Raw genomic sequence first — 24,625 nt, forward strand, 5'->3', positions numbered from 1 at the left:
GCTGTCTTTATGGCCCCCTTCCCCTCCCCCAGATACCGCAGGTACCCACTAAAAGAAGCAGAGGCCACACAGCTCATGGTTAGTTGCTTTGTTCTGGTTTTTAATTTGTTTCCAATAAGCAAGTCTCCTGCTCATCCCCCACTGGCTGGCAAGAGGGTCCCTAGGAAAGGGAGGCCAGCACCCACTTTGTCTGTTGGAGGCAGAGAATTGGGGGGCCTTCAGGCTTAGAGACCCCACAGATTCTAACCCCTGGGTGCAGTTCTACATCACCACAGAAGTCCAGCCCTTCTGTGGGGTAGGTTAATTTGATTTAGACACGGCCCCCTGAGAAGAATGGAGAAATGCCTTGTTCTGGCAGTTAGCAGTTTGGGGGTAACCTGATCTCTGGGAGTTGTTAGAAGTTAGGGGAGGTCTCTTCCTGCCCTCGGTGGTTAGAGGCTGTGGGATGGGCTGTGCAGCCCTCAGCCCTCAGGGATATTAGAATTTTCTGGGATTGAGTTGGGGCCCCTGGTTTGAAGAAAGTGGTTAAGAGAATGAAGGATCCACTGAACGAACCCACAGCAGCTCGTGTTAGAGGGGCCAGAGCTGGCTGGGGCTCCTCTGTCCTGCTCGGGAGGCAGTGGTCAGGGGCGCTTCTCTTTCTCTTCGGTCCTGGCCGCCTCCTTGGCTGGAGGTGGGGACTTTCTAGGGGAGGTGCCAGTGCTGGGGTTCGGGGCCTGTGACCCTGACTGAGCATCTATGCTGGCATGCTCCCTCCGGACAAGGTCTTCCAGTTCCTTCTGCAGGGGGCAAAGTTCATACAAGTCAGAGGTTACCATAACACCCTATAGGGCTGGGCTCAGGGTGGGCTGAGGTGACCTAGCTCCTCACCTTCCATCCGAGGAGGTCAGCGAGGGCCAGGCAGCCTTGGTCACAGTCACCTAGCCAGGCCACATCCCTGCAGTGTGAGCAGGAGTTAGAGAACAGGCTGAGGCCTGGCCAGGCTTCTGTCTTCTCTCCCTCCTCAGCTTGCTCTTCCCAAGCTCCTTCCGGCCCCCCAGGCCCAGACCTCACCTGTAAGCTTTCTTGGAGTCAAAATCCATGCCGCCTCCCAAGCCCATCATCATGCCCAGGAAGGGATCTGTCTGTGGGGAGAGAATGGCTAAGAGCCCAGCCCTGGAGCCACCAGACTGGCTTGTATTTATTTTCCAGACAGGGTCTCTCTGTGTAGCCCTGGCTGTCCCGGCACTCGCTTTGTAGCCCAGGCTGGCCTCGAACTGACAGAGATTTGCCTGCCTCTGCCTCCTGAGTGCTGGGATTAAAGGCGTGCGCCACCACCACCCGGCTTATTTTTATTTCTTAAGTGTATGTAGTAAGTATGTGTGTGTCTGTGTCTGTGGGGGTGTGTGTGTGTGAGATCCCCAGGAGCTGGAGTTAGAGGTAGTTGTGATATGGGTGCTGGGAGCTTCACTTGGGTTTCTGGAAGAACAGAAAGTGTTCTTAACCACTGAGCCATCTCTCCCGTCCAAAACCATTTTTTTTTCTGATAGTGCTGAGGCTTGAACCCAGGGCTCTGTGTATGCCAGGCAAACACTCTGCCACTGAGCCATATCCCCAACCCAAACATATTCCTTTTGAGACAAGGTTTCTCAGTTGGCCTGGAACTGGAAATTGGTGAGACTGTCTGTCCAGTGAGTCCAGGTATCCACCAATCGTGGCCTCTCCAGCATGGGACTGCAAACGCATGCCACCATGCATTCCTGTGTCATGTCACGTGTCCTGTCCCCAGTGTCTCCTGTCAGCTGAGATTTGTCACAGACGTGTAATCAGAGTCTGTTTGGGAGGGTGTTACCATTTTACCTGAGATTTTTTCCAGAGCCTTCCATCCACAGACACCCCCCCCCCACACTTTTAGTATTGTCAGCAGTGGCTGGTGAGGGGGACATGGTGACATTTAAACTTCTAAGCAGTTGCCAGGTGGGGGCGCACGCCTTTAATCCCAGCACTCGGGAGGCAGAGCCAGGTGGATCTCTGTAAGTCTGAGGCCAGCCTGGTCTACAGAGTGAGATCCAGGATAGCCAAGGCTACACAGAGAAATCCTGTCGTGAAAAACAAACAAACAAACCACAAACAACAACAAAAAGCTCCTCCAAACAAATAACACAGCCAGGTGTGGTGGCACAGGCCTGTAACCCCAGAATTTGAAAGGCAGAGGCAAGAAGATTAGGGGTTCAAGGCCATCTGTAATTACACAGTTTGAGAGGACAGGCCACACGAGAGTCTGTCTCACTGTTTCAATAACTATCTCCAGAGTTCACACTGTGTCGCACCACACGTCAAGTAGACACACTTAGCATCTCCAGGAGGATGTGTGTGCTCCATGCAATCTACCACTTCATATGAGGGACCGGAGCATCTCCAGGAGGATGTGTGTGCTCCATGCAATCTACCACTTCATATGAGGGACCGGAGCGTCTCCACGAGGATGTCCATGAGGATGTGTGTGCTCCATGCAAACTATCTGCCACTTCCTATGAGGACTGGAGAGTCCCCAGATTGTGAGAAGGTACTAGAATGGTAATGGCTGGAGCCCTGTGGCACAGTCAGCCCTACACTGGTCTCCTGGGTCCCAGGAAGACTCAGGCTTCAGCAGGTTCAAGGTGTGGTTCTGTCATTTGCTCAGAGGAATCCAGAGTGACAGAGAGGCCTGCACGGTCAGGTTGGCCCAGGCTCTGACGCCCCTATTCTCCAGCCTGAACTGGCAAGTCTAAAGCACGATGCTCTCTAGGTGGGACACACTGAGACCTGTCTCACCCTCCTGCGGGAGGGGTGAACCCCCCCCCCCAGTGAGCAGAGAGGGAGGGAAGTTGAGACAGACTCACCTGGCCCGTCTTCTCCTTGTTGATGAGCAGGCGTGGGGTAGACAGTGGTGCCCTGGGAATGGGGAGCTGGATTCAGGATCTGCCCTTGTTCCCTGTCCCCAGCCGACCCCCAGTCCTGCCCCTCAACCTACTTGCTGATGAGGGAGGCGAAGGGCTGCACCTGCAGGGAGGTGCCCATGATGATGAGGAGGTCCACCTTCGAGAAGTCCTGTGGGGAGTAGCCGCAGGGACTTGGACCCCACTGCTCTGCCTTTGTGCCCACCTCCCTCCAGCTCGCAGCCCATGTGGGCCAAGCCCAGGGTGGACACTTACTGACTGCATGCAGGAGAAGAAGCGTGGCGGAAGATTCTCACCGAAGAACACGATATCTGAGGTAGAATCAGGGACAGGAGAGAGGACAGAGGAGACAGAGCTAGAACAGGCAGGAATCAACTGAGGCCTGAGGGGGCAGACCAATACCCACCCTCTGTAGGACAGGAGGGGTGGGCCATGCAGCAGAGGTGGCCAGAGGTGGGGTGAGGAGGACAGTGGGGGAGAGGGCCCCAGCTCCAGTCCCCCCACCCCAGGCCCTGAGGCTCACCAGGCTTCACCACACTCTGACATTTCTCGCACTTGGGGGTTGCTTCTGAGAAGATCTTCTCTGGGTGGGAAGAGGGGGGGAGGAAGAGGCGTGAGGCCTCCCAAGGCTGCAGCAGCCATCTTTCTTCTGTCCCTCCCTACTGTCAACATAAATGCACCCCAGGCAGGTGGCAGAGGTGCACACCACTAAACCTGCTTTTGGGAGAATTCAGGAGGAGGACTGTGAGTTCATGGCCAGCCTTGGCTACACAGCAAGACCATGTCTCAAAACCAAGACCTGGGGCAAGGAAGCAACTCAGTGTGTAAACGCATATGCTGCTGCCAAGCCTGATGACCTGAGTTCGAGCCCCGGAACCCACACGCTAAAAGGAGAGGAACAAGTCCTGCAGACTGTCCTCTGACACCCACAGGCATGCTGTGGTGTATATACCCACACACATACACATGCAAACACACAAATCTGACTGGGGGCGTGGCTCAGTGGTGGAGCCCCTGCCTAGAATCCCCCAGTGAGGGGCTGGGGGTGTGGCTCAGTGGTAGAGCCCCAGCCTAGAGTCCCCCAGTGAGGGGCTGGGGGTGTGGCTCAGTGGTAGAGCCCCTGCCTAGAATCCCCCAGTGAGGGGCTGGGGTGTGGCTCTGTGGTGGAGCCCCTGTCTAGAATCCCCCAGTGAGGGGCTGGGGTGTGGCTCTGTGGTGGAGCCCCTGTCTAGAATCACCCAGTGAGGGTCTGGGGTGTGGCTCAGTGGTAGAGCACTTGAGTCCAAGTCCCATCACCACAAAACAAACAGCACACCTCACCACTAAGGAATCTCCTGGGGGTCCTTCCGGCTTATTAGAGAAGTGCTCCCTTCTTAGAGAGCTGCCCCTTCATCTCCAGGCTTCCAGGGGGTGGCTCCAGCACCACTGCCTACAGCTAGTGAAGGAGAGGGTAAACACAGGAGCAAATCCACCTACCCCTGGGCTCCACCAGACCCCCATCTGTGGAATGGGGGTCAAGCCCTTCCACTCGGTCTTGAGGACAGTCCTATTTGCCCTGGGTCAGGAGAGGACATACAGATAATCGTGGGATGGAGCCAACCTCAAGCCCATCTGCGCCCCCCGCCTCTGTGACAGACTCCTCTAATACTACCCGTAGGGCAGTCACACTCCTTATTGTTCACGGAGCAGGGGCTCGAAAGCACGCCTGTCACTTGCAGCCTGCAGAACTGGAACTCAGCTGTCAGCCGCTCATCTAGCCGCGCACAGAGTGCGGCTTTAACCACCACCATGCAGGGTACTTCTGCACAAACACCACGCTGTTCTGTGGGGGTCGATGCAGCTCCACAGAGACATAAGGACGGGGTGATGTCCATTGTCCGGAACCCCCAGCTGTGCACACTCGGGCTGCTCGGCACCCTCAGCCCGGGGGCAGCTGGCTGGCGTTCTGTCAGAAAGGCCACAGCTGTCCTGATCTCAGGGGACACGAGGGCTTTGTGAAGTCAGCATAAAGAATATAGCTTCCCAGCACAGCCACACGGCAGCCCCAGGCTCGGCACAATGGCTGCCAGAAGCAGGCTGGGGCTGGCACTGAGGGCGGGGGACTGGCCGTGTCCCTGTCCTTCCATGGACGGGGACAGCGGCAGTGGCGAGGCCGCCGTGAGTTCTTCCACACTCATCACTGACCGGCACTGCGCCCGGCTGCTCTCTACACATTCCTCTCGCACTGTCTACTATGGGAGTCCGGGCTACATGGAACTTAGAAAATTTATTGTTTTTTCTTATTTTTATTTTTTCTCATGTAGCCCAGCCTGCACTGGAACTTGCTATGTAGCCAAGGCTAGCCCTGAACTCCTGATCCTCCTGCCTCTATCTCCCAAACAATAGATATACCATGGCGCCTGGTATAGCACCTACAATTTAAATCAACAAAAATTTAATGAAATTAGAGACCCCGTCTTTAAAAAATAAAAAGAAAGAAAGAAAAGAAAAAGAAAAATTAAAATGTCCTGGGTCAGCAAGGTGGTTCAGAAGGTAAGGTGCCATCTTCAAGCCTGGCAGCTTGAGTTCGATTCCTGGGACCCACATGGTAGCAGAGAACTGGTTCTTTGGTTCACTAGGCTGGTTTCTAGTGCTCAGTGGACACTGGAGCATCGGGCACCATACTGGACACAGAGAGCCCCCTCGCTCCATGCTGACCTCAGAACACAGCGGTGTTTGCCTTCACGGAAGGACTCTCATGTAAAATGGTGAAACACCTCAGAGGTCACAGAGCCGGTGCTCATGACTTCAGTGGCTCTGTGGCCACTGTGAGTGAGTCGTAGTTCGTGTGTATGACAGCCTGGCAGAGAGGTGGTGAGGGAGCCATGACTTGTCACCACCTTGACTCCTTGGGGCGTCTACAGCTGCTGTAAAGAGCAAGAGAGCTGAGTGTGGTGGTACATGCCTGCAATCTCAGCACTAGGGAAACTGAGGCAGAAGTGCAAGTTCAAGGCTAGCCTGGGCTACACAGGGAAACCTAGTCTCAAAGGAAACCAACCAACTCACCGACTAACCAGCAAGAGTGAAAAAGTGAACAGGTCCACACTGGTGCCAAAGCACGTGGAGACCTGGCTATGGCACGGGCAAGGAGTGGGAGGCTTGGCCTCATGGTGATCCCAGGCTCACCTTTCATCCAGCTCAGCGTGTATTCTTGGCGGCAGCTGGAGCTGACGCAGTGGGAGGTGTAGAAGGTGCCGTGGGCCTCCACCAGGTCCTCGGGCTCCAGCCCCGCCACTCGCTCCAGAGTGTCTATGTTCTGGAGCGGGAGACAGAGGGAGGGCAGGACAGTCAGCCCTCGTGGGCTCCGAGGAGTGGGACTGCAGGGGACAGGGGTGCGGGGAGGATGTGTGTGCCAAGTGCCCACTCTTCCGGGGGCCACCGAAGGGTTAACAGCCAGGACTACAGGGCTGCCTAGGCTCAAAGGTCTATGCAGCCAGGTCCATGCCATCATCAGCCCCACGGGACATCATTCTGTAACCTGGGTCATTGTTTCTATTTTTCAGAGACAAAATAACTGTTCCTGGGGTGGGGGTGGGGGGCACCTGCACAGCTTGTGCCCAACAGCTCTGGCCAGGCATTAATATAATAAAATGAATCAAGCCGGGAGTGAAGGTGGCTGCTTGATCCCTGACTTGTAGACTGAGGCAGGAGGACTGCTGTAAGTTTAAACCAGCCAGGGCTACATGGGAAGACCCTGCCTCAAAAACTGAAATAAGGTCGGGCATAGTGGAGCACACCTTTAATCCCAGCACTCGGGAGGCAGAGGCAGGCGGATCTCTGAGTTCAAGGCCAGCCTGGTCTACAGAGCGAGTTCCAGGACAGCCAGGGCTGCACAGAGAAACCCTGTCTTGAAAAACAAAACAACAACAACAAAACTGAAATAAACAATAAATAAAGCCAGGCATGGTGGATCATGCCAATAATCCCAGATTGCTACAAGCTTGAGGCTAGCCTACACTACACAGTGAGTCCCAGCCTGGGCGGCAAGAGTGAGCCGCTTGAAAAACCCCAGTAAAGGGCTGACAAGATGCCTCAGCAGGTGATGGCACCCGCCACCAACCTGCCAACCTGATTCTGACCCCTGGAAACCACATGGTAGGAGGAAATACCTCCCCACGTTGTCCTCTGAACTCTACACACACACTAAGTAAATGTAATAATTTTTTAAATTAATAAATAAAAGAATGCCTTATTTATTTCTTTGGGAGGAGTTATGTTTTTTGAGACCCTTCCTCTAGAGTGCTGGGATTACAGGGATTCACCACGACACCCGGCCTCACGTCACAGACCCCGCCTCAGAGCTGTAAATGACTCAGTCTAGAGAGCCATTACACATATGCAGTCTAGAGAGCCATTACACATATGCAGTCTAGAGAGCCATTACACATATGCAAAGTCTAGAGAGCCATTACACATATGCAAAGTCTAGAGAGCCATTACACATATGCAAAGTCTAGAGAGCCATTACACATATGCAAAGTCTAGAGAGCCATTACACATATGCAAAGTCTAGAGAGCCATTACACATATGCAAAGTCTAGAGAGTCATTACACATATGCAAAGTCTAGAGAGTCATTACACATATGCAAAGTCTAGAGAGCCATTACACATATGCAAAGTCTAGAGAGCCATTACACATATGCAAAGTCTAGAGAGTCATTACACATATGCAAAGTCTAGAGAGTCATTACACATATTCACAGGGCTAAACAAGGGTCTAGGGAACTACCACATCCTGTATCTGCGGGAGACATGGTTCAGGATCATAGGAGATGCCTGAAACCTCAGACTGGGTTGGCTCCTATCCACACAGATGTGCCTATGTCCTGATGAACCGGTTGTGAGTTGAAGTTGCCTCAGATACATCTACCCTACTGCACATCACAGCTAAGTGACCCAGGACCTGCCTGGGTAAGTCTGCACGGTTTCCCCTCGTGATGACGTGGCAGGACAGCTGCCTCTACCCAATGCCAACAGAGCAAAGCTGGGCTGGCGCAAGTCTGTAACCTCAGCTACAGGCGGAGGTGAGGCGGAAGGATGGCAAGGTCAAGGCCTGCCTGGGCTCATGGCTCAGCAGTAAAACATTTGCCTAGAATCCCCCAGTGAGGGACTGGGGTGTGGCTCAGTGGTAGAGCCCCTGCCTAGAATCCCCCAGTGAGGGGCTGGGGTGTGGCTCAGTGGTAGAGCCCCTGCCTAGAATCCCCCAGTGAGGGACTGGGGCGTGGCTCAGTGGCAGAGCAATCCTCCCTGCCCCCCGGCCGGCCCCCCCCCCCCGCCCCCTTCCCCCATGCATGCAGGAAGCCCTGGGGCCTAGCATCACTGCACACACCACCCCCACCCCAGACCCATGGGGGAAAAAAAGGAAAAAAGATTAACCTTCAGCTTGTAAAAAGCATGGGGCTGCTGTGTAGTGTGCGTAGAAGGGGCCCAGAAAAGGGGCTGAGTGGGAAAAGGAGCTTGAAGAGAACCTCTGTATTGTGAATTTCAACATTCAATTAGAAAGATCTGCAGCCGTCACTCTGTGGGGACCACAGTGGCTTGAGTGATCACGACAACTGTCTGAATGTGTGAATGGGTTCCTGTGTCCTGAGCTGGAAATAGCAGCACACAGCATCAGAGATGCTGCGTTGGCACAACGCAGAAGCAAAGCTGCTGTGCTTGAGAAGGCGGGTCAGTGACTCAAAAAACAGTGACAGAGGAGGAGGAGGAGGAGGAGGGCCGAGTGCCCAAGAGAAAGACGGCACAGAGTGGGCAGGTGAACATTCTTTTCCACAGCGAGATGTTTTACATAAGTCACTCAAAAATCCCTGTGTGGGGGCTGGAGGGATGGCTCAGCAGTTGAGAGTGCTGCTTGTTCTCACGGAAGACCCAGGCTGGGTTCCCAGCACCTACACAGCAGCTCACACCACCTGTTAACGCCCTCTCCTGGCCACTGTGGGCACTGCATGCACATGATACACAGACACACATAAAATAAAAATAAACCCTCTTAAAAGTGTATGTGTGTTGCCGGGTGTTGGTGGCGCACGCCTTTAATCCCAGCACTTGGGAGGCAGAGCCAGGCAGATCTCTGTGAGTTTGAGGCCAGCCTGGGCTACCAAGTGAGCTCCAGGAAAGGCGCAAAGCTACACAGAGAAACCCTGTCTCGAAAAACCAAAAAAAAAAAAAAAAAAGTGTATGTGTGGTGGCCTGGGCAGGGGTCTCCACGACGGGTAAGGTGACCTGCTGACGTCCCACGCAACCCAAGTCAGAAGCTCATTTTTTAATAAAAGGGGGACCTGCAGGGCCCTTGCCCCCGTTTTGGGTAACTGTTGCTTGCTGACCTTGACCTTGATATCCTCCCAATGCTAATTCCCTGTCAGGTTCCACCCTCCTGAATGCTTAAGGGAAGTTCCTTGTCTGTGTATCCTGAATAATGGGCATTAAGAGCTTAGATGCAAGATTGTAAAACATCAGTAGTGAACTTCTGCCCTATGGGGTTCTCCCATTGTGCTGTAAGCCTGTATGTAAGACCTCCTACCCCCTTCAAGAAATGACATTTGACATTTAAAATTAAAAAATATATATATAATTGAATGAATACTGCAAATGTAATCTATGAATACCACAAATGTGATTAATATCATGAGTGTAAGTAATGAATATCATAAGTGTAATTTAAAAAATTAAAAAAAAAAGTGTATGTGTGGGGTCAGTGAGATGGGTCAGCAGATAATCTGATGATCTGAGTTCTACCCCTGGAACCCATGTGACAGAAGGAGAGAGTTGACTGCAAGTTGTCCTGGGACCTCCAAACTTTTTATGTGCCATGCCTGCACATGTGTGTGCATACTTGGAAACACACACACACCCACACACACACACACACACACACACACACCAACTAAATTAAAGCTTAAAAAAATACTGCAGGTAGTGGGGTGGTGGTGGCGCACGCCTTTAATCCCAGCACTCAGGAGGCAGAGCCAGGCGGATCTCTGAGTTCGAGGCCAGCCTGGGCTACAGAGAGAGTTCCAGGAAAGGCGCAAAGCTACACAGAGAAACCCGGTCTCAAAAAAAAAAACAAAACAAAATATATACAAATAAAATAAAAACTGCAGGTAGTTGTCAGATACCTGCACATTTCACACTGAGCACGCCTGTGCTGGCCTTCTGGTGAAATCTGAACATGCCAGCACTCAGGGCACTTGGCAGCTGTCACTCCCAGCTGGCTTTGTCGGAGGCCTCAGTTTTTCACTCCGTCTGCTGAGTCAATACCCATCTGCTGCTTCTCCAGCTATTGCCTCTCTGCTCAGCCCAGGTCCATGTCCAACCGCCCCCCACCCTCTACGTAGCTCTCTCCCAGGGTCTCAAGGCAGAATGCCATCTCCCAGACACCTCCCTTCCAACAGTCTCAGGAAAGCACAGGAGGTACTCAGACGAGGAACACCCCAGCATCCAGGCTTCATCTTCTAACGAGATGCCTAGTCTTCCTGCTGTTCTTCCTCAATGGCCCTCACCAAAGGTCCGTCTCCCATCCACTTTGGCTGGACAAACATGGCAGCTTCCTGTCTGCTCTCTGTGGCTCCCTGTCCCTGTCCCCACACACACCCATAGTGAGCTCTGCCTGAAGATTCCTTCCCTCTCAGTTCTCAGGGCTTTGCTTCAATGCCACCCTCTGGGTGAGGCTTCCATGCCTACTCTGTGCACACCAGCATCCGCTCACACAGACCTGACTGGCCTCCTGTGTAACTCAGAGGCCTGGTTCCATCTGACACCCGAGGTCTGTGACTCGCCCCTCCTTCATGTGTCACACATGAGAGTGTGACAGGGGGGCAGTGCTCAGCACCGGGTGGACATCTGCTGTCACCGAAGCTAGCAAACAAACGCATGCAGGGAGTGTGGGGCTTTAAGGAGGCTGTCAGCATCAGGCCTGGGCCCTGTTCTGTGTCAGCATCAGGCCTGGGCCCTGTTCTGTGTCAGCATCAGGCCTGGGCCTGTTCTGTGTCAGCATCAGGCCTGGGCCCTGTTCTGTGTCAGCATCAGGCCTGGGCCTGTTCTGTGTCAGCATCAGGCCTGGGCCCTGTTCTGTGTCAGCATCAGGCCTGGGCCCTGTTCTGTGTCAGCATCAGGCCTGGGCCCTGTTCTGTGTCAGCATCAGGCCTGGGCCCTGTTCTGTGTCAGCATCAGGCCTGGGCCCTGTTCTGTGTCAGCATCAGGCCTGGGCCCTGTTCTGTGTCAGCATCAGGCCTGGGCCCTGTTCTGTGTCAGCATCAGGCCTGGGCCCTGTTCTGTGTCAGCATCAGGCCTGGGCCCTGTTCTGTGAATGGGGCTGAATCGGGAGTGTCCTGGGCTTGGGCAGCACCTGAGGGCTGAGCTGTCCCTTCCCCAACTAGGGCCTCCAGCCATCTGGCCCCAAAAGAATTCATCCTCCCCCTGGTGGCCATTTCTGACTTTGCAGGTACCTCATCAGATTGCCTGAAGAAAACAATACCTCTTTGTATTCAAGCATTAACTCTTCTGTAAGTTTTGGAGTTCTGTTTTTCCTTTTTAATTTTTTTTGGCGGGGATGGGGGTAAGGTTTGGCTCTGGAACAAATCTGGCCTTGAATTCACTATGTAGCCTAGGCTGGCCTTGAACTCATGATGTTGGGCTTGAACTCAGCATGCCAAGTGCTGGAATTACAGGTGTGTGCTACCATGCTCAGCCAGCTTGTGTTCTGAGGTGTAATTTATAGCACATATGTAGACTGCCGCAGAGCAGTTTGAACGTCAACACATGGATGAGACAGAGGTAGAGGCACACACTTTTTCTTCCTTCTGGCTACCAGCAGCTTGAGCACCCTTCCGAATACTCCGGTGTGGCCACAGCGTCCTATTAGCCACTGTGTTCAAGGCCAGGCTCGGAACTATGCAAGTCATAAAAAGCACACCTTTTTTTTTTTTGCACGTTAGAAAACTGTCCCAGTTTGCGGACTTGGCATGGCTGGCTGTGGGATGGACGGTGTCCCCTCAGACAGAATCCTTTTGCAGTATGCATGGGGTGACCTGATGGGAATGGACTGTCACTTCACAATAGACCTCAGACGGCCTGAAGCTGTTTTGGCTTTTTTATTGAAAAATTCTTTTAAAAAATTCTTTTATGTATTAGTTTATATTTTAATGAATTAATTGACTGATCAATTAATTTAGAGACGAGGCCTCACATCCCGAAGGCTGGCCTCAAACTCACTTTGTAGCCAAGGATGACCTTGAATTTCTGCTCCTTCTGTCTCCATGTCCATAAGTACCAACTTGCCCAGTTTCTGGCCCATTTTTATAAAGGGGAAACTGAGGCTAAGAAGAGTGGCTCACTGAAGATGACTCACTACAGTTAGCTAAGCGCTGGCCCTGTGCCTGCCTGTGTGACCCCGGCTCTGACTGAGGGCTCCAAGACCCACCCAGCCGACGACGCACCAGCACACACACCCCCACCCCCCGGTCCACCCACCTGCGTGTAGCAGCGCAGCAGCATCCCTTTCTCCTTCAGCAGGCGGATGAAGTAGTGGCAGATGGTCGGCTGGAGGAGAGTAACAACACTGATGGCCATGTCCACGGGTCGTCCATGGGCCAGGGACGACGCCAATCACACACCTATTCTATCCCGGGGCCATCCCTGCCCAGTGAGGATGAGCACGGCACTCTCCCTGTCACCGATGACGAGGAGACCATCCGAGGCAGAGTGGTGGCTTGCTGGCATCGCCAATCGGAGAACTGCACAGTTAGGGTCATAGCCAGGCTCCGGCCTCAGCCCTCTCTGAGACTCTCAGCAGCTTTGTCTCACAGGTGGGGAAACTGAGGCTCAGAACCACAAAGTAAAGAGGTGAGGGCCAGAAAGGAGGCCGGGCCGGGCAGGCGGCAATCCATTCCTCCTCCTCTCCTTTAATTTCTTAAAATTGTTTAGTATTTATTCAGTTTGTTTTTCAAGACAGGTGTTTTGCTTTGTTTTGTATAGGCTTGGCTGTCCCAAAACCAGCTCTGTAGCCCAGGCTGCCCTCGAACTCAGAGATCCGCCTGCCTCTGTCTCCCGAGTGCTGGGATTAAAGGCGTGCAACACCACCAGCTGGCCCAGGGATTTAAAAAATCGATTTCTTTCTTTTATGTGCATTGATTGGTGTTTTGCCTGCATGTGTCGGTGGGAAGGTGTCGGACTTTCTGGAACTGGAGTTCCAGACAGCTGTAAATTGCCATGTGGATGCTCCAGGCCACCAAGCACTTGGACTAAGGGTGTGCACCACCACACCAGGCCTTCCTCTCTTTTAGGAAATATTTTATCATTTTTAGTTACTGGGGGGGGTCTGCGTGGGTATATGCAGGTGAGTCCCAGTGCCCACTGAGGGGTCGGACTCCCTGGAGCTGGGGTCCCACATGGGTGCTGGTTCTCTACAAGAGCACATGCTCTTAAACACATCTCTCCATCTCTCCCACCTTTTTAGGTTTTTAATCTTTTTTTTCTTTTACTTTTGAGACAAGGTCTATGTGGTCTAGGCTGACCTTGCATTTGAAAGTTTCCCATCTCTGCCTCCCAAATGCTACAGTTACAGGCATGCACTACCACATCTGGCCAGAATTTATGCCCCTCCCCCTAAATAGTATTTATTTATTTCCATATTTATATGGGAGGGGTGCACTTGCCACAATGCATATGTGGAAGTCAGAGAATAACATGTGGGAGTCAGTTCTCTCCTTCAGTCATGTCGGTTCCGGGGATTGAACTCAGGTCGTCAGGGTTGGTGGCAAGCACCTTTACCCACTGAGCCACCTTGCTGGTTCCAGAGCCTGGATTCTTAATAATCATACAACGCTGGTCTATAAGGATCCTCCTTCCCACATCTGCTTGTCCCAATCTCCCCTGCAGAAAAAGACCTCACCTTGAACTGCCCGGGGTAGAGCTCCTTGGCAAGGGCAAAGAAGGGTTCTGGATGTTTCTGTAGGAGATAGAAGCAGAGGGCCACATGCCAGGTAAGGTAAGGCCTGGAGGTAGGAACTGCCCCCTTATCTCATCTCAGCTGCGTACCTTGAAGTAACTGATCTCAAAGATGGCTTCCGGGTAAGGAAGGCGGTACTTCTCCAGGTTCGCATAGAGGCCAGTGGATGGGGAGCGGAAGTCAGGGATACCCGCAGCTAGGGAGGAGCACTCAGTTAGAGGTTCTAGCCCCATATAAGCACAAACCCTCCCAGGGCTCCCACACCCCGGAGTGGCTGGAAGGAGGGCACTTACATGTGGAGATTCCGGCTCCCACCAAACAGATGACCCTGCGACCTGGAAGAGAGAGTTTCTATCGTGTGACAGGGTTTCTCCTCCCACTCATATTGCAGGTGGGGAGGACCGTGTTGGCAGCCCCACATTACGGGGAACACAGCCAACCAGAAGGGACAGCAGAGGAGTGGAGGACAGTAGGTGAAGTCTGGGGAGAATGCTGCAGCCCGCTCAGCACTACAGAGCTGGCTAGTCTGAGGCTCCAGTTCCATCCTGAGAACTGAAAATCAACCCAAACCAAACCCTGGTGACAGCTTACCTTCAGGACACAATAGTGTGTGACTTAAAAATTATTTTTAAATAATTTTCTTTTTTTGAGACAAAGTCTCAATGTGTAGCCCTGACTGGCTTAGCACTGGCTATGTAGATCAGGCTGGCCCTGAACTTACAGAGATTTGCCTGCCTCTGCCTCCCAAACGCTGTGATTAAAACTGCATGCCATCATAGCTGGCTTTAAATCTCTCTCTCTCTTTAAAATCTGAGGTAAGGAGCCGGCATGTGGGTGCACACTGCCGTCCCAGCACCGGGGAGGCAGAGGCAGGCAGATCTCTGTGAGACCCTGGTTTACACAGTGAGTTCCAGCAGCCAGGGCCAGGAAGGGAGACCCTGTCTCCAGTACAAGACGAGCAACAGAAAGAGGAGGGCTGCACAGAAGGCTGAGGTTGGGAGCACCTGCTGCTTTCCCAGGGGACCCGAGTGCAGTGCCCCGCACCCAGGTCAGGCAGTGCCCCGCACCCACTAACTCCAGCTCCATGGCAGCCTCTGGCCCTTGAGGGCACCGTACACACATCCCTTGGGTGTTGGGGCTATGGTGTGTGCCAGCGCGCCTGCTGTTATTTTCTTTGGTTTTGAGACAGTGTCTCCCTATCTAGGCAGGTAGTCTGGAATCCTGAGCCTCCTGCTTCAGCCTCCCAGGCGCTGGGATGATAGGCTTCACTTTCAGATGACCCATTTCCAGCATGTTCTACTCTTTCCTTCACACTGCTGTGCTCACACAGAAGCCACCAGTGAGTCTGCCCCTTGGAGTCAGCTGCACTAAATAACCTCTTTTTTGTTTGTTTGCTTTTGGTTTTTGGACAGGATCTCATGTATTTCAGGCAAGCTTTAAATTCACTATGCAGCCAAGGATGACCTTGAACTTCTGATTCCCCTGCTTCCATCTCCAAGTGCTGGGATTACAGGCATGCACCACCATGCCCAGATTTTCTTTTCTCTCTCAGAGACAGGGTCTCACTATGAGCCTGGCTGTCTTTGAACACAGTGACCTACCTGCCTCTGCCTCCTGAGCATTAGGATGAAAGATGCATGCCACCATGTCTGGCCATGCCCCGTTTCTGTGTGCGGTGTAGGGGATCGAACCCAGGGCTCTGTGCATGCTAAACAAGCACTCTACCAACTCAGCCACATCTCTAGCCCCTCAACTGGATTAAACTTCCTCAGACCCATGGTTTGTATTCTTTTTTTGTTTTGGTTTTCAAGTGAGATTTTTCACTGTGTAGCCCTGACTGTCCTGGAACTCACTCTGTAGACCAGGCTGGCCTCGAACTCAGAGATCCGCCTGCCTCTACCTCTCAAGAGCTGGCATTAAAGGGGTGCACCACCACCACCCGGCTGGTTTGTATTCTTATGAGGGTTTTGCTCCCAGTTTTTAATAGTTCTTAGAAAAGAAGATGGCAATGGTGGTGCACGCCTTTAACCCCAGCACTCGGGAGGCAGAGCCAGGAGGATCTCTGTGAGTTCAAGGGCAGCCTGGGCTACAGAGTGAGTTCCAGGACAGCCAGGGCTACACAGAGAAATCCTGACTGGAAAAACAAAGAAGAAAGGAAGATGGGCCTGAAACGGTCGAATCCATTCACAAGCACACGGCTGGCCGGACATAGCCTTGTCGCTGCCTCAGCTGCTGGCTGGCAGGAAGCCCAGCGACACAGAGCCCTGGCATCTGTCTGTCAGCTGATGGACAGACACAAGTGTGCTGTCCCATGAATTGGGCCCCCCCTGGGGTGTTCTGTTTAAGGGACAACAAGTGTGAACAAAGGTCAAAGCCTGCCACAGGGGCTGGTGGGATGGCTCAAAGGGTAGAGGCACTTGCCTGCTGCAGGCCTGAGTTTGATTCTGAGAAACGTCATGGTGGAACGAGAACTCCTGAACACGGTCCTCTGCCAAGCACACACATGCACCTACACTAATACACACACCACACACACACACACACACACACACACACACACACATACACATACACATACACTTACAATGTTTAAACTGGGCGTGGTGGTGCACGCCTTTAATCCCAGCACTTGGGAGGCAGAGGCAGGTGGAACTCTGTGAGTTCGAGGACAGCCTGGTCTACAGAGTGAGTTCCAGGACAGCCAGGGCTACACAGAGAAACCCTGTCTCTAAAAACAACAAAACAAAACAAAAAAAAAAAAAGCCACAGCCTAGGCCTAGCCACAGCTTTTTTAGGACGTCACTGGCCCTGGTCTGGTTGGAGGTCATGGGCACTGAGATTCAAGGGGCCTGATACTCCTGTGTGTGGCAATACGTGTCTGTAATACCTGGGAGACTGAGATAGCCCCATGTCAAAGCTAGCCACAGCTATAGAGCAAACCCTTGCTTCAAGGGCCTTGGTATCAAGTCCTGACTGTGACACTCCCCAGATGTCACACCAAGTCACAACCTTTCTGTGCCTTGGTTTCCTCTTCAGTTCAGCTTACTTCTAGAAGGACCTCCTGGCTCTTCTGAGATAATCAGTACAAGGATGCTTGAGAAGTCCTCAGGCCAGAGCCTGGCACACAGCCAAGGCCTGGTTAATCACTATTTATCCTAAGTCCCTCTCCCTACAGGCCAGTGACGCTCAGACCTGAGTGGAAGAAGATGGAAGGACAAAGGGCCCCTAGCCACCTGCTGGGGTTCTCTCTGCAGGCGGCTGCCCAGCCTGTGGCAAGAGAGGGAGGCTCAGCCGCCAAGCCTGGCTGCCAAGGAGGGAGATGAGCAGCTGGTCGAAGGGGAAACCGGAGAAGGTGGCCTCAACAAAGGGCTGTTCAGGACCCTCAAAGCGCCATTGTTCCCACTGAGGACCGAGAGGGCCTGGTTTCCCAGACTTCGGTGACTCACCCTCAACAAGAAATACAAATTTCACAGTGACCCAGCTAGGTGGCTTCTAAACAGCACATCTGAGACAGGCTTCCTGTAATAATATCATAGCAAGCACATCCACAGCTCTCAAGGGATAGGGTCCTGTTCTAATCATTTACCTCTTTTGAGAGAGAGAGAGAGAGAGAGAGAGAGAGAGAGGGGTGTGTCTGTGGTATTTCTCAGGAGCCATTCTCCTGGTTTGTTTGTTTGTTTGGTTGGTTGGTTTTTCACACATTTATTTGCGTGTGTGCCCCAGCAAATGTGTGGAAATCAGAGCACACCCTCTGAGAGTCATTTCTCTTCTACCATGTGGGTCCCAGGGACCAGCTGAGGTTGTCAGCTTCGGTGGTAAGCGCCTTTCCTTGCAAGGCCATCTTGCAGATCCGATTATGCTTTTTAAGGCAAGGTCTCTCCCTGGGACCTGGGTTTGGCTTGGCTCCTCTTGCTTCTGTCTCCCCAGCCCTGGGCTTACAAGCACTGAGCTCCTATGTGGGTGCTGGGGATTACACCCAGGTCCTCATGCTGGTGTGGCTGCACTCTGTGGACTGAGGTATCTCTCTCCTAACTCTCTACTTCTCTCTTTTTTAGGAAGCCCAGGCTAACTTCGGATGCAGACCCTCCTGCCCCAGCTTCCTGAGTAGCTGGACTGCAGGTGTGCCAGCCCGTTGGGCACATTCACACCTGCTAACTTCCTTAGCCTCACCCTGGGTCACCCCAGAGGGATCATCACTTCTAGTCTCGGCCTGGTGGTGCTGGTCTACATTCGCAGCTAATCTGGGAGGCTGAGAGGGGAGGATCAACCTTCAGGGACTGTAGAGTGAATTCATACCCATTCAAACTTCAACGGTAAAAAGAGGCCTGGGCTGCAGCCCGATGGTAGAGCGCTTGCCTGGCATGTGGGAGCCCTGGGTTCCATCCTCAGTACCTACTTGTTCCACCCCTCAAAAAATAAGCAATGACTCAGGCCGCCAATCAGACAGGGAACTCAGAGGAGGCGGAGTTCAGGGCAGTCATTTGACTCAGCCTGGGCCAGTGTGGCCTGGCTCTCTGTGAAAAAGTGCCCTCTGGAGTAGCTCTGGTCTCCTGTGTGGACACACACACGGACACACACACACACAGGCACAGACAAACTTGTCAGACTTGTGGGGCTTGAGAACAACGTCCAAGCACCTCACTCCATCACATTTAATGCTTAGAGTCTGCGTGCTCCTTTTTGGGCTAGGCTCTTGTCTGTCTGTCTTTCCTTCCTTCCTTTTCTTCCTTTCTTCCTTCTCTTCTCCTCTCTCTCTCTCTCTCTCTCTCTCTCTCTCTCTCTCTCTCTCTCTCTCTCTCTCTCTTTCAGTCAACACTCTTATTATGTAGCTCAGGCTGCCCTCAAATTCATGATCCTCTTGCCTAAATTTCCTGAAGAGCTGAGTTTCTTTTTAAGTGTACGAGTGTTTGGCCTGCATGAGTGTTTGTGTACCAGGTACATAATCGACACCATGGTGGCTATAAGCAAATCCCCCGGAACTGGAGTTACAGATGGGTGGGAGCCACCAGGTGGGGCCTGAGAATCCACCCAGGTCTTTTGGGAAAGCAGCCAGTGCTCTTAACTAGTAAGCCATCTCTACATGTCAAGAGTTGGGCGTCCTCCAATTTTTTATTTTAGAAAAGCTGTCATGTAGCTCAGGTTAGCCTCAAATGCACAATATAGCCGGAGCTAACCTTGAAAAGCTGATCCTTTTATACCTGCTCAGAGTTGAGACCACAGGTGTGTATCTCCATACTCAGCAGCTTTTCTTGCTTCCCATACCTGACAAATCTGCAGTCCCTGTGGGCCAGGGGTGGGAGAAGTGGCCAGGCAGTGGGGGACTCACAGCGCTCGCTCTGCATGTAGCGGGTCACTCCTTCGAGGCTCAGCTCGTCCAGCAGGCGCTCCTTCTGGGAGCCCAGGCCCAGGGTCTGGGAGAATAAATTCCGCAGGAAGTCCACTGACCAACAACAAGAGAGAAGGTGCCAGGTGGGCATCGAGCCAGGGCCCCAGGCCTTGCCCAACCATGCAATCTACAATCCTCCCCCCAGCAAAGTCCCAGTGTCCCCCACAACCAGCAGCCTCCAGTACCAAGGCCATTATTACATGCTTTAGGTATCACTCCTATTAGCTGCCCTACAGCCCCAGACCCAGACCACCTCCCAGCCCTCCTCCAGGAAGGCACTTACTCTCTGCCGCTCCGCCAGAAGCTCCTCCCTCAGTGTCCGAGTCTGAATCCTGGAAGGGGCAGGTGGGGTGGCCAAGCCCAAGAAGTGGGGTTAGGGAGAAAGGGAGGGGAAGGGATGGGGTGCCACCTGGTTCCCTGGTTCAAAGAGGTCGGGCTCTGACTGGGAGGTGGCCTGAAGAAGTAGAGGGCCAGTAGAGGGCTCTAGGAGAGGTTGCCTATAGGAGGGGACCTAGGTCTCCTCATGTGACTGACTTCCTAGGCCTTATCTTTTTTTGAAATGGGATCTCTCTAGCTGGCCTAGAACTGGCTATGTAGACCATGCTGACCCAGAACTCCCAGAGATCCACCTGCCTCTGCCTCCTGGGCTTACAGGCATGGCCCACCATGCTTGCTCCCATCTTTTTTCTCTGGACAGGGTCTCACTATATGTCCCTAACTGGCCTAGAACTCACTATGTAGACTACGATGCCCTTGAACTCAGAGGCCCACCTGCCTCTGCCTCTTTCTGCATTAAAGGCATGTGCCACCATACCTAGCTTGCTTTCTGAAACAGGGTTTTATGTAGCCCAGGCTGGCCTCAAAGTTGCCATGAAGTCCACAGACCTTGAACTTCTAATCCTTTTGTCTCCACCTCCCCAATCCTGGGATTACAGGTGTCACGTTGGAGCTCATGTCCGACATTCTAACTAGCTTGACAAGACACTAGGGCCCGAAGCCAAGGCTTCCTGAACACTAGGCAGCCACCACGGCCGGGGCTAGACCTCGAGCGCGTGGGCCTCAACTTGTACATGCAGCTCAGAGTTTGCTGTGAGGCTGAGCATGAATCCCTCGGCATCTCGGCTGCTCCTCTCCACTTCCCTGGGCTGCTGCCACAGCTATGCTTCAGCCTAGGCACCGGTGCTTCTCTGTCCCCAGATGTGAGCCTCTCAAGGGGGCCCCACTTTGCTCCAACCATGTTCCAGAGTGGCCTTAGCATCTTCGGGAGCCAGCTCCTGCTCCCAGTCCCCACGCCAAGTGGCCTCACTGTCCCTTAGTTGACTTCCCTACCGCACCCTGCCCTTATGCCAATTTCCAGTGTTCCCACTCAGCACCCCCACCCCGATCTCCCTCCACTGACCCCCTCGCCCCACCCCAGAGCTCTACCAAGTTCAGCCTGTTCTCTCTCCTGGGGTCCTGCTCTGGCTTCCTTGACTCAGTTTCCATTTCTGATCCTCCTATTCCCCATGGTAGCCTATTTAGGGCCGTCCACCCCTCTTTTCTTTAAAGCCCCCTGAATCACAAACATCTACCGTGTGCCATAATATCAGCCAAACCAAGGGTAGGGACTTTATCTACGGTCACCACTTAATGCCCAGCCTAGGTAACAGGACTTCTAGAACCTTCTGCCACTAAATACATGCAGCCTGGGTGCTAGGCCAGGGTCTGACCTACTCAATCAACTAACTGCTCAAAAGTCTCAGGCCACCCCTTCCCTCCTCTGCCCCCAAACCTCCTTTCCAAATTAGTTTTTAAAAAGATTCTTTCATTGTTACTGCTGTTTTGAGACAGGGTCCTACTAGCCCAGGTTGGCTCCAATCTGTTATGTATCTGAGAGTGACCGGAACTCCTGGCCCACCTACTTTCTTTATTTCTTAGGTGCTGGAATTATAGGGATGTGTCACCACCACGACCGAGTCTAAAATGATTCTTTCCTGATGTTTTAAAATTACACAAGCTGGCTGGGCAGTGGTGGTACACACCTTTAATCCCAGCACTTGGGAGGCAGAGGCAGGCAGATCTCTGTGAGTTCGAGGCCAGCCTGGGCTACACAATGAGTTCCAGGAAAGGAAAGGCACAAAGCTATACAGAGAAACCCTGTCTCAAAAAAAAAAAAAAAAAAATACACAAGCTGGCAAGAGGGTCACCAGGGAAAGGTGCTTGCCACTAAGCCTGACAATCTGAGTTTGATTCCAGGTCCCACATGGTGGAAGGAGGGGACAAATGTCCTCAGATTACCACACATCACTGTGGCATGTGCATTCTACCCACAAAACAAACAAATAAAGTTTAAAAATTAAAAAAGAGATTATACAAGCTTTTTTTTTTTTTTTTTGGAGACAGGTCTTACTTTCTCACCCAAGCTAGCTTCCAACTCATAATCCTGCATTTTCAGCCTCCTGAGACTTCCCACAATGAACAAATGCCAAGCAACATCAAATAATGATTAAACAGAAGTAACTCCAGCTGTATGTGCTGCATGAGTTTTTACTCATTGATATTACAGAAACGGGTCATGTCAGAGCACAGTACTAAACATTGTTTCACAGACCCACCTTATTCTTTTTTTTAGATTTAATTCTGTGTAGATGTGTATGTTTGTGCATGTGTGTGCAAGCCCTCATTGAGTCAGATCCCCTGGAACTGGAGTTGGAGTCACTTGTGAGTTGCCTGATGCGGGTTCTTGGAATGGAACTCAGGTCCTCTGGAACAGCGGTATACATTCTTAACCACCAGGCCATCTTTCCAGCCCCCACCTCATTCTTTATTGTGGCTCCATAGTAACACATTGTATGATGAACCATAGTTCATTGACTCCCTCTCCTGATGGCCACTGGGGCTATTTCTAGTGTTGCTCTGTCTGGATAAGGCTGCAATTGACACCCCCACATCATCTTTGCCTCTGAGAACCCCTTCTGACTGAAACCTTTGGTCTGGCATTAAGTCTTATTTTGGAAGCCAGACAAGAAAGATACTAGAGACCCACAGCAGGGTTGGCACAGCTCTGCTGGGCATTTATGGGTGTACTGTTGACCACAGCTTCTGTACCTGTCTCCCTTTGAAGAGTGATCTCATATCGATGGGCATGCTGGCATTCAGTGCTTGTAAGCACTGTCTAGTACAATGGTTCTCAACCTACGGGTCATGATCCTTCAGGGTTTGAACAACCCTTCCACATGGGTCGAATATCAGATATGCTGCATATCAGATATTTACATTACAATTCATAACAGTAGCAAAATGACAGTTATAAAGTAGCAATGAAAATAATTTTAGAGTTGGGGGTTACCACAGCATGAGAGACTGTATTAAAGAGTCGCAGCATTAGGAAGACTGAGAACCACTGGTCTAGTACATGAGGACAACCCGGTCTCTGGAGGCTCTAGAGGCATTGGCAGGGTCTTCAAACATCTTTCAGATGTTCATCTACCTCTCCACTGGACTCACAGCATCTTTCCCTACAGGTTCCAAGCCCTTCCCTGTCCCTCTACCCAAGGACACTGCATCAAGTTCCTCATCTGTAAAGTGTCCATGAAGGGCCTGATGCTCACTCACCAGGAGGCTGGAGAGAGTAAATGGGGTCGTGCACACCAAAGTACAGGCAGAGCATCAATAAAGGACTACCCCAGCAACCATTACTGAAAACGTTTACTCCTCCTCCTTGCCCTTCAGGTCTTCACACTCTGCATGAAACACCATATCTGGTCTTATTTAAGAAAAGTCGAAATCACTTCACTTATGACACTGTGACTAAATCTTGGTCTTGTTCCTAGATAGACTTGTGAGTTCCTCCAAGGAAAAGTTTGGCTAGAACCTTCTATAATCTTCTCTTCCCACAAAGTTTTCTGTGCACTCCTGGAGTGCCTCCCCCCAGACAGAGTCTCACTACATGGCCCAGCTGCCTGTCATTCTCCATCTTCCTACCCCAGCCTCTCAGGCACTGGGATTACAGATGTATGACATCACACCCAGCTTCTGTGCTACTTTTAAAATCAACCCTATAAGGTCATGTCCCCCACCCCATGAGACCTGTGAGTTTGAGGATCAAACTGGAAAACTGTCCCTTTCAGGCCCAGCACAAATGAGGTTCAGAAGGGATTGAGGAAGGGGGGTGGGTAACAGTCAGCAAAGAGGACCACATGGAAGGGCCACCAACCGGTGGTTGAGGCTGTTCATTTTTCCTTGACAGTCCTCAGAAGCCACCGTTCCCCAGGAGGCTGTACTAATCCCCACACGGAGTTAGGGATCAGGACCACAAGCCAAGGGCCCTCGGGTAAAAGTCTCCCCTTGCCACCTCCCCCAGTGTGGAATGTGGACCACATCCATCTCTCTCCTTCCCTCCACCCTTTCCTTCCCCCATCTCACCTGAGCCTCCTGCACCTTCCCTGCCTGGGTCTCCAGAGGGTCAGAGGCTGGGGAGGAGGGGGAGCAGACGTGGTTACAGTGGGGGGAATAGTTAAGGGGATGAAGGGTTCACAGTGGTGGAGGGCAACAAGAGGACCCACCAACCTAATCATCCTGGAGTCAGGGATGGTAGTAAAACTGTCAGAGATGGGGGAAGGCATAGTTTAGAGTGAAAGGCTGTGTGAGGTGGAAAGGCCGAGGAGGGGAACGTTGAGGAGGAGAAAGCAGGCGAAACAGGACTGAAGGAAGGTTTCAGAATTAGGCAGGGCATGGTAGCGTGTGTGTCAGCGGGGAGCGTGAGGGAGGGCGAAGTTTTTCAGGAGATACGAGTAGGGATACTTCTGCTGAGAGTTGAGTATGGGAGAGGAGATGCAGTGGAGGTGGGAGGTTTAGGAGAGGCACAGGAACCGAAGGAATGAGATAGAAAGGGGCAGGAGGGGTCCCCGAACATCCCATAGTTGCCCCTAACACCAGACAACCTTAGCAACCAGGATCGTGGCAACTTTGGTCCTTAGCAACGAGGGTCCTCAGCAACCAAAGTGCGAGAAACGCGATCATTAAGAACTTGGCAAACGGACCCTTAAAATCTCACAGCCCAGAAACCCACCAACCTAGCAATATCGACCACTTAGCAATGGCCCTCCAAATCCCACTCCCTTCACGTAGCCCCTTTCTCCCACCCCACCGAACCTGCCCTCGGGCCCCGGGGCCTGCAGCCCAAAGCCAGGCCCCGGCGCGGCCCGACCCTCCCATCTGGGCCCCCGACTCACGGTCCGGCTCGGCCATGGGAGCGGGGTGGGGGCCCTCGGAGCTGTCACCGACTGCTCTGTCCCGTGACGGCACCGGAAACAAGAGGGGACCGAGAAAGGATACAGAACTACAACTCCCAGCAG

General features: G+C 52.5%; 1 protein-coding gene across 1 annotated transcript; it reads right to left on the reverse strand.

The window, feature by feature from the left end:
• Nucleotides 1-78: 78 nt before the first annotated feature.
• Sirt2 (sirtuin 2) lies at nucleotides 79-24,602 on the reverse strand. The gene is made up of 16 exons (XM_028859227.2): nucleotides 24,503-24,602; nucleotides 23,694-23,740; nucleotides 19,573-19,621; nucleotides 19,230-19,343; nucleotides 14,197-14,238; nucleotides 13,993-14,099; nucleotides 13,847-13,903; nucleotides 12,427-12,495; nucleotides 6,084-6,213; nucleotides 3,442-3,501; nucleotides 3,174-3,229; nucleotides 2,993-3,069; nucleotides 2,862-2,913; nucleotides 1,054-1,124; nucleotides 871-937; nucleotides 79-779 (listed from the first exon to the last, which is right to left on the reverse strand). The coding sequence occupies exons 1-16, from the start codon at nucleotides 24,516-24,518 to the stop codon at nucleotides 624-626; spliced, it is 1,170 nt and encodes a 389-aa protein (XP_028715060.1). The 5' UTR covers nucleotides 24,519-24,602; the 3' UTR covers nucleotides 79-623.
• Between the last annotated feature and the right edge of the window lie 23 nt (nucleotides 24,603-24,625).

The sequence above is a fragment of the Peromyscus leucopus genome, chromosome 1 (assembly GCF_004664715.2).
Source record: "Peromyscus leucopus breed LL Stock chromosome 1, UCI_PerLeu_2.1, whole genome shotgun sequence".
NCBI classification, from domain to species: Eukaryota; Metazoa; Chordata; class Mammalia; order Rodentia; family Cricetidae; genus Peromyscus; species Peromyscus leucopus.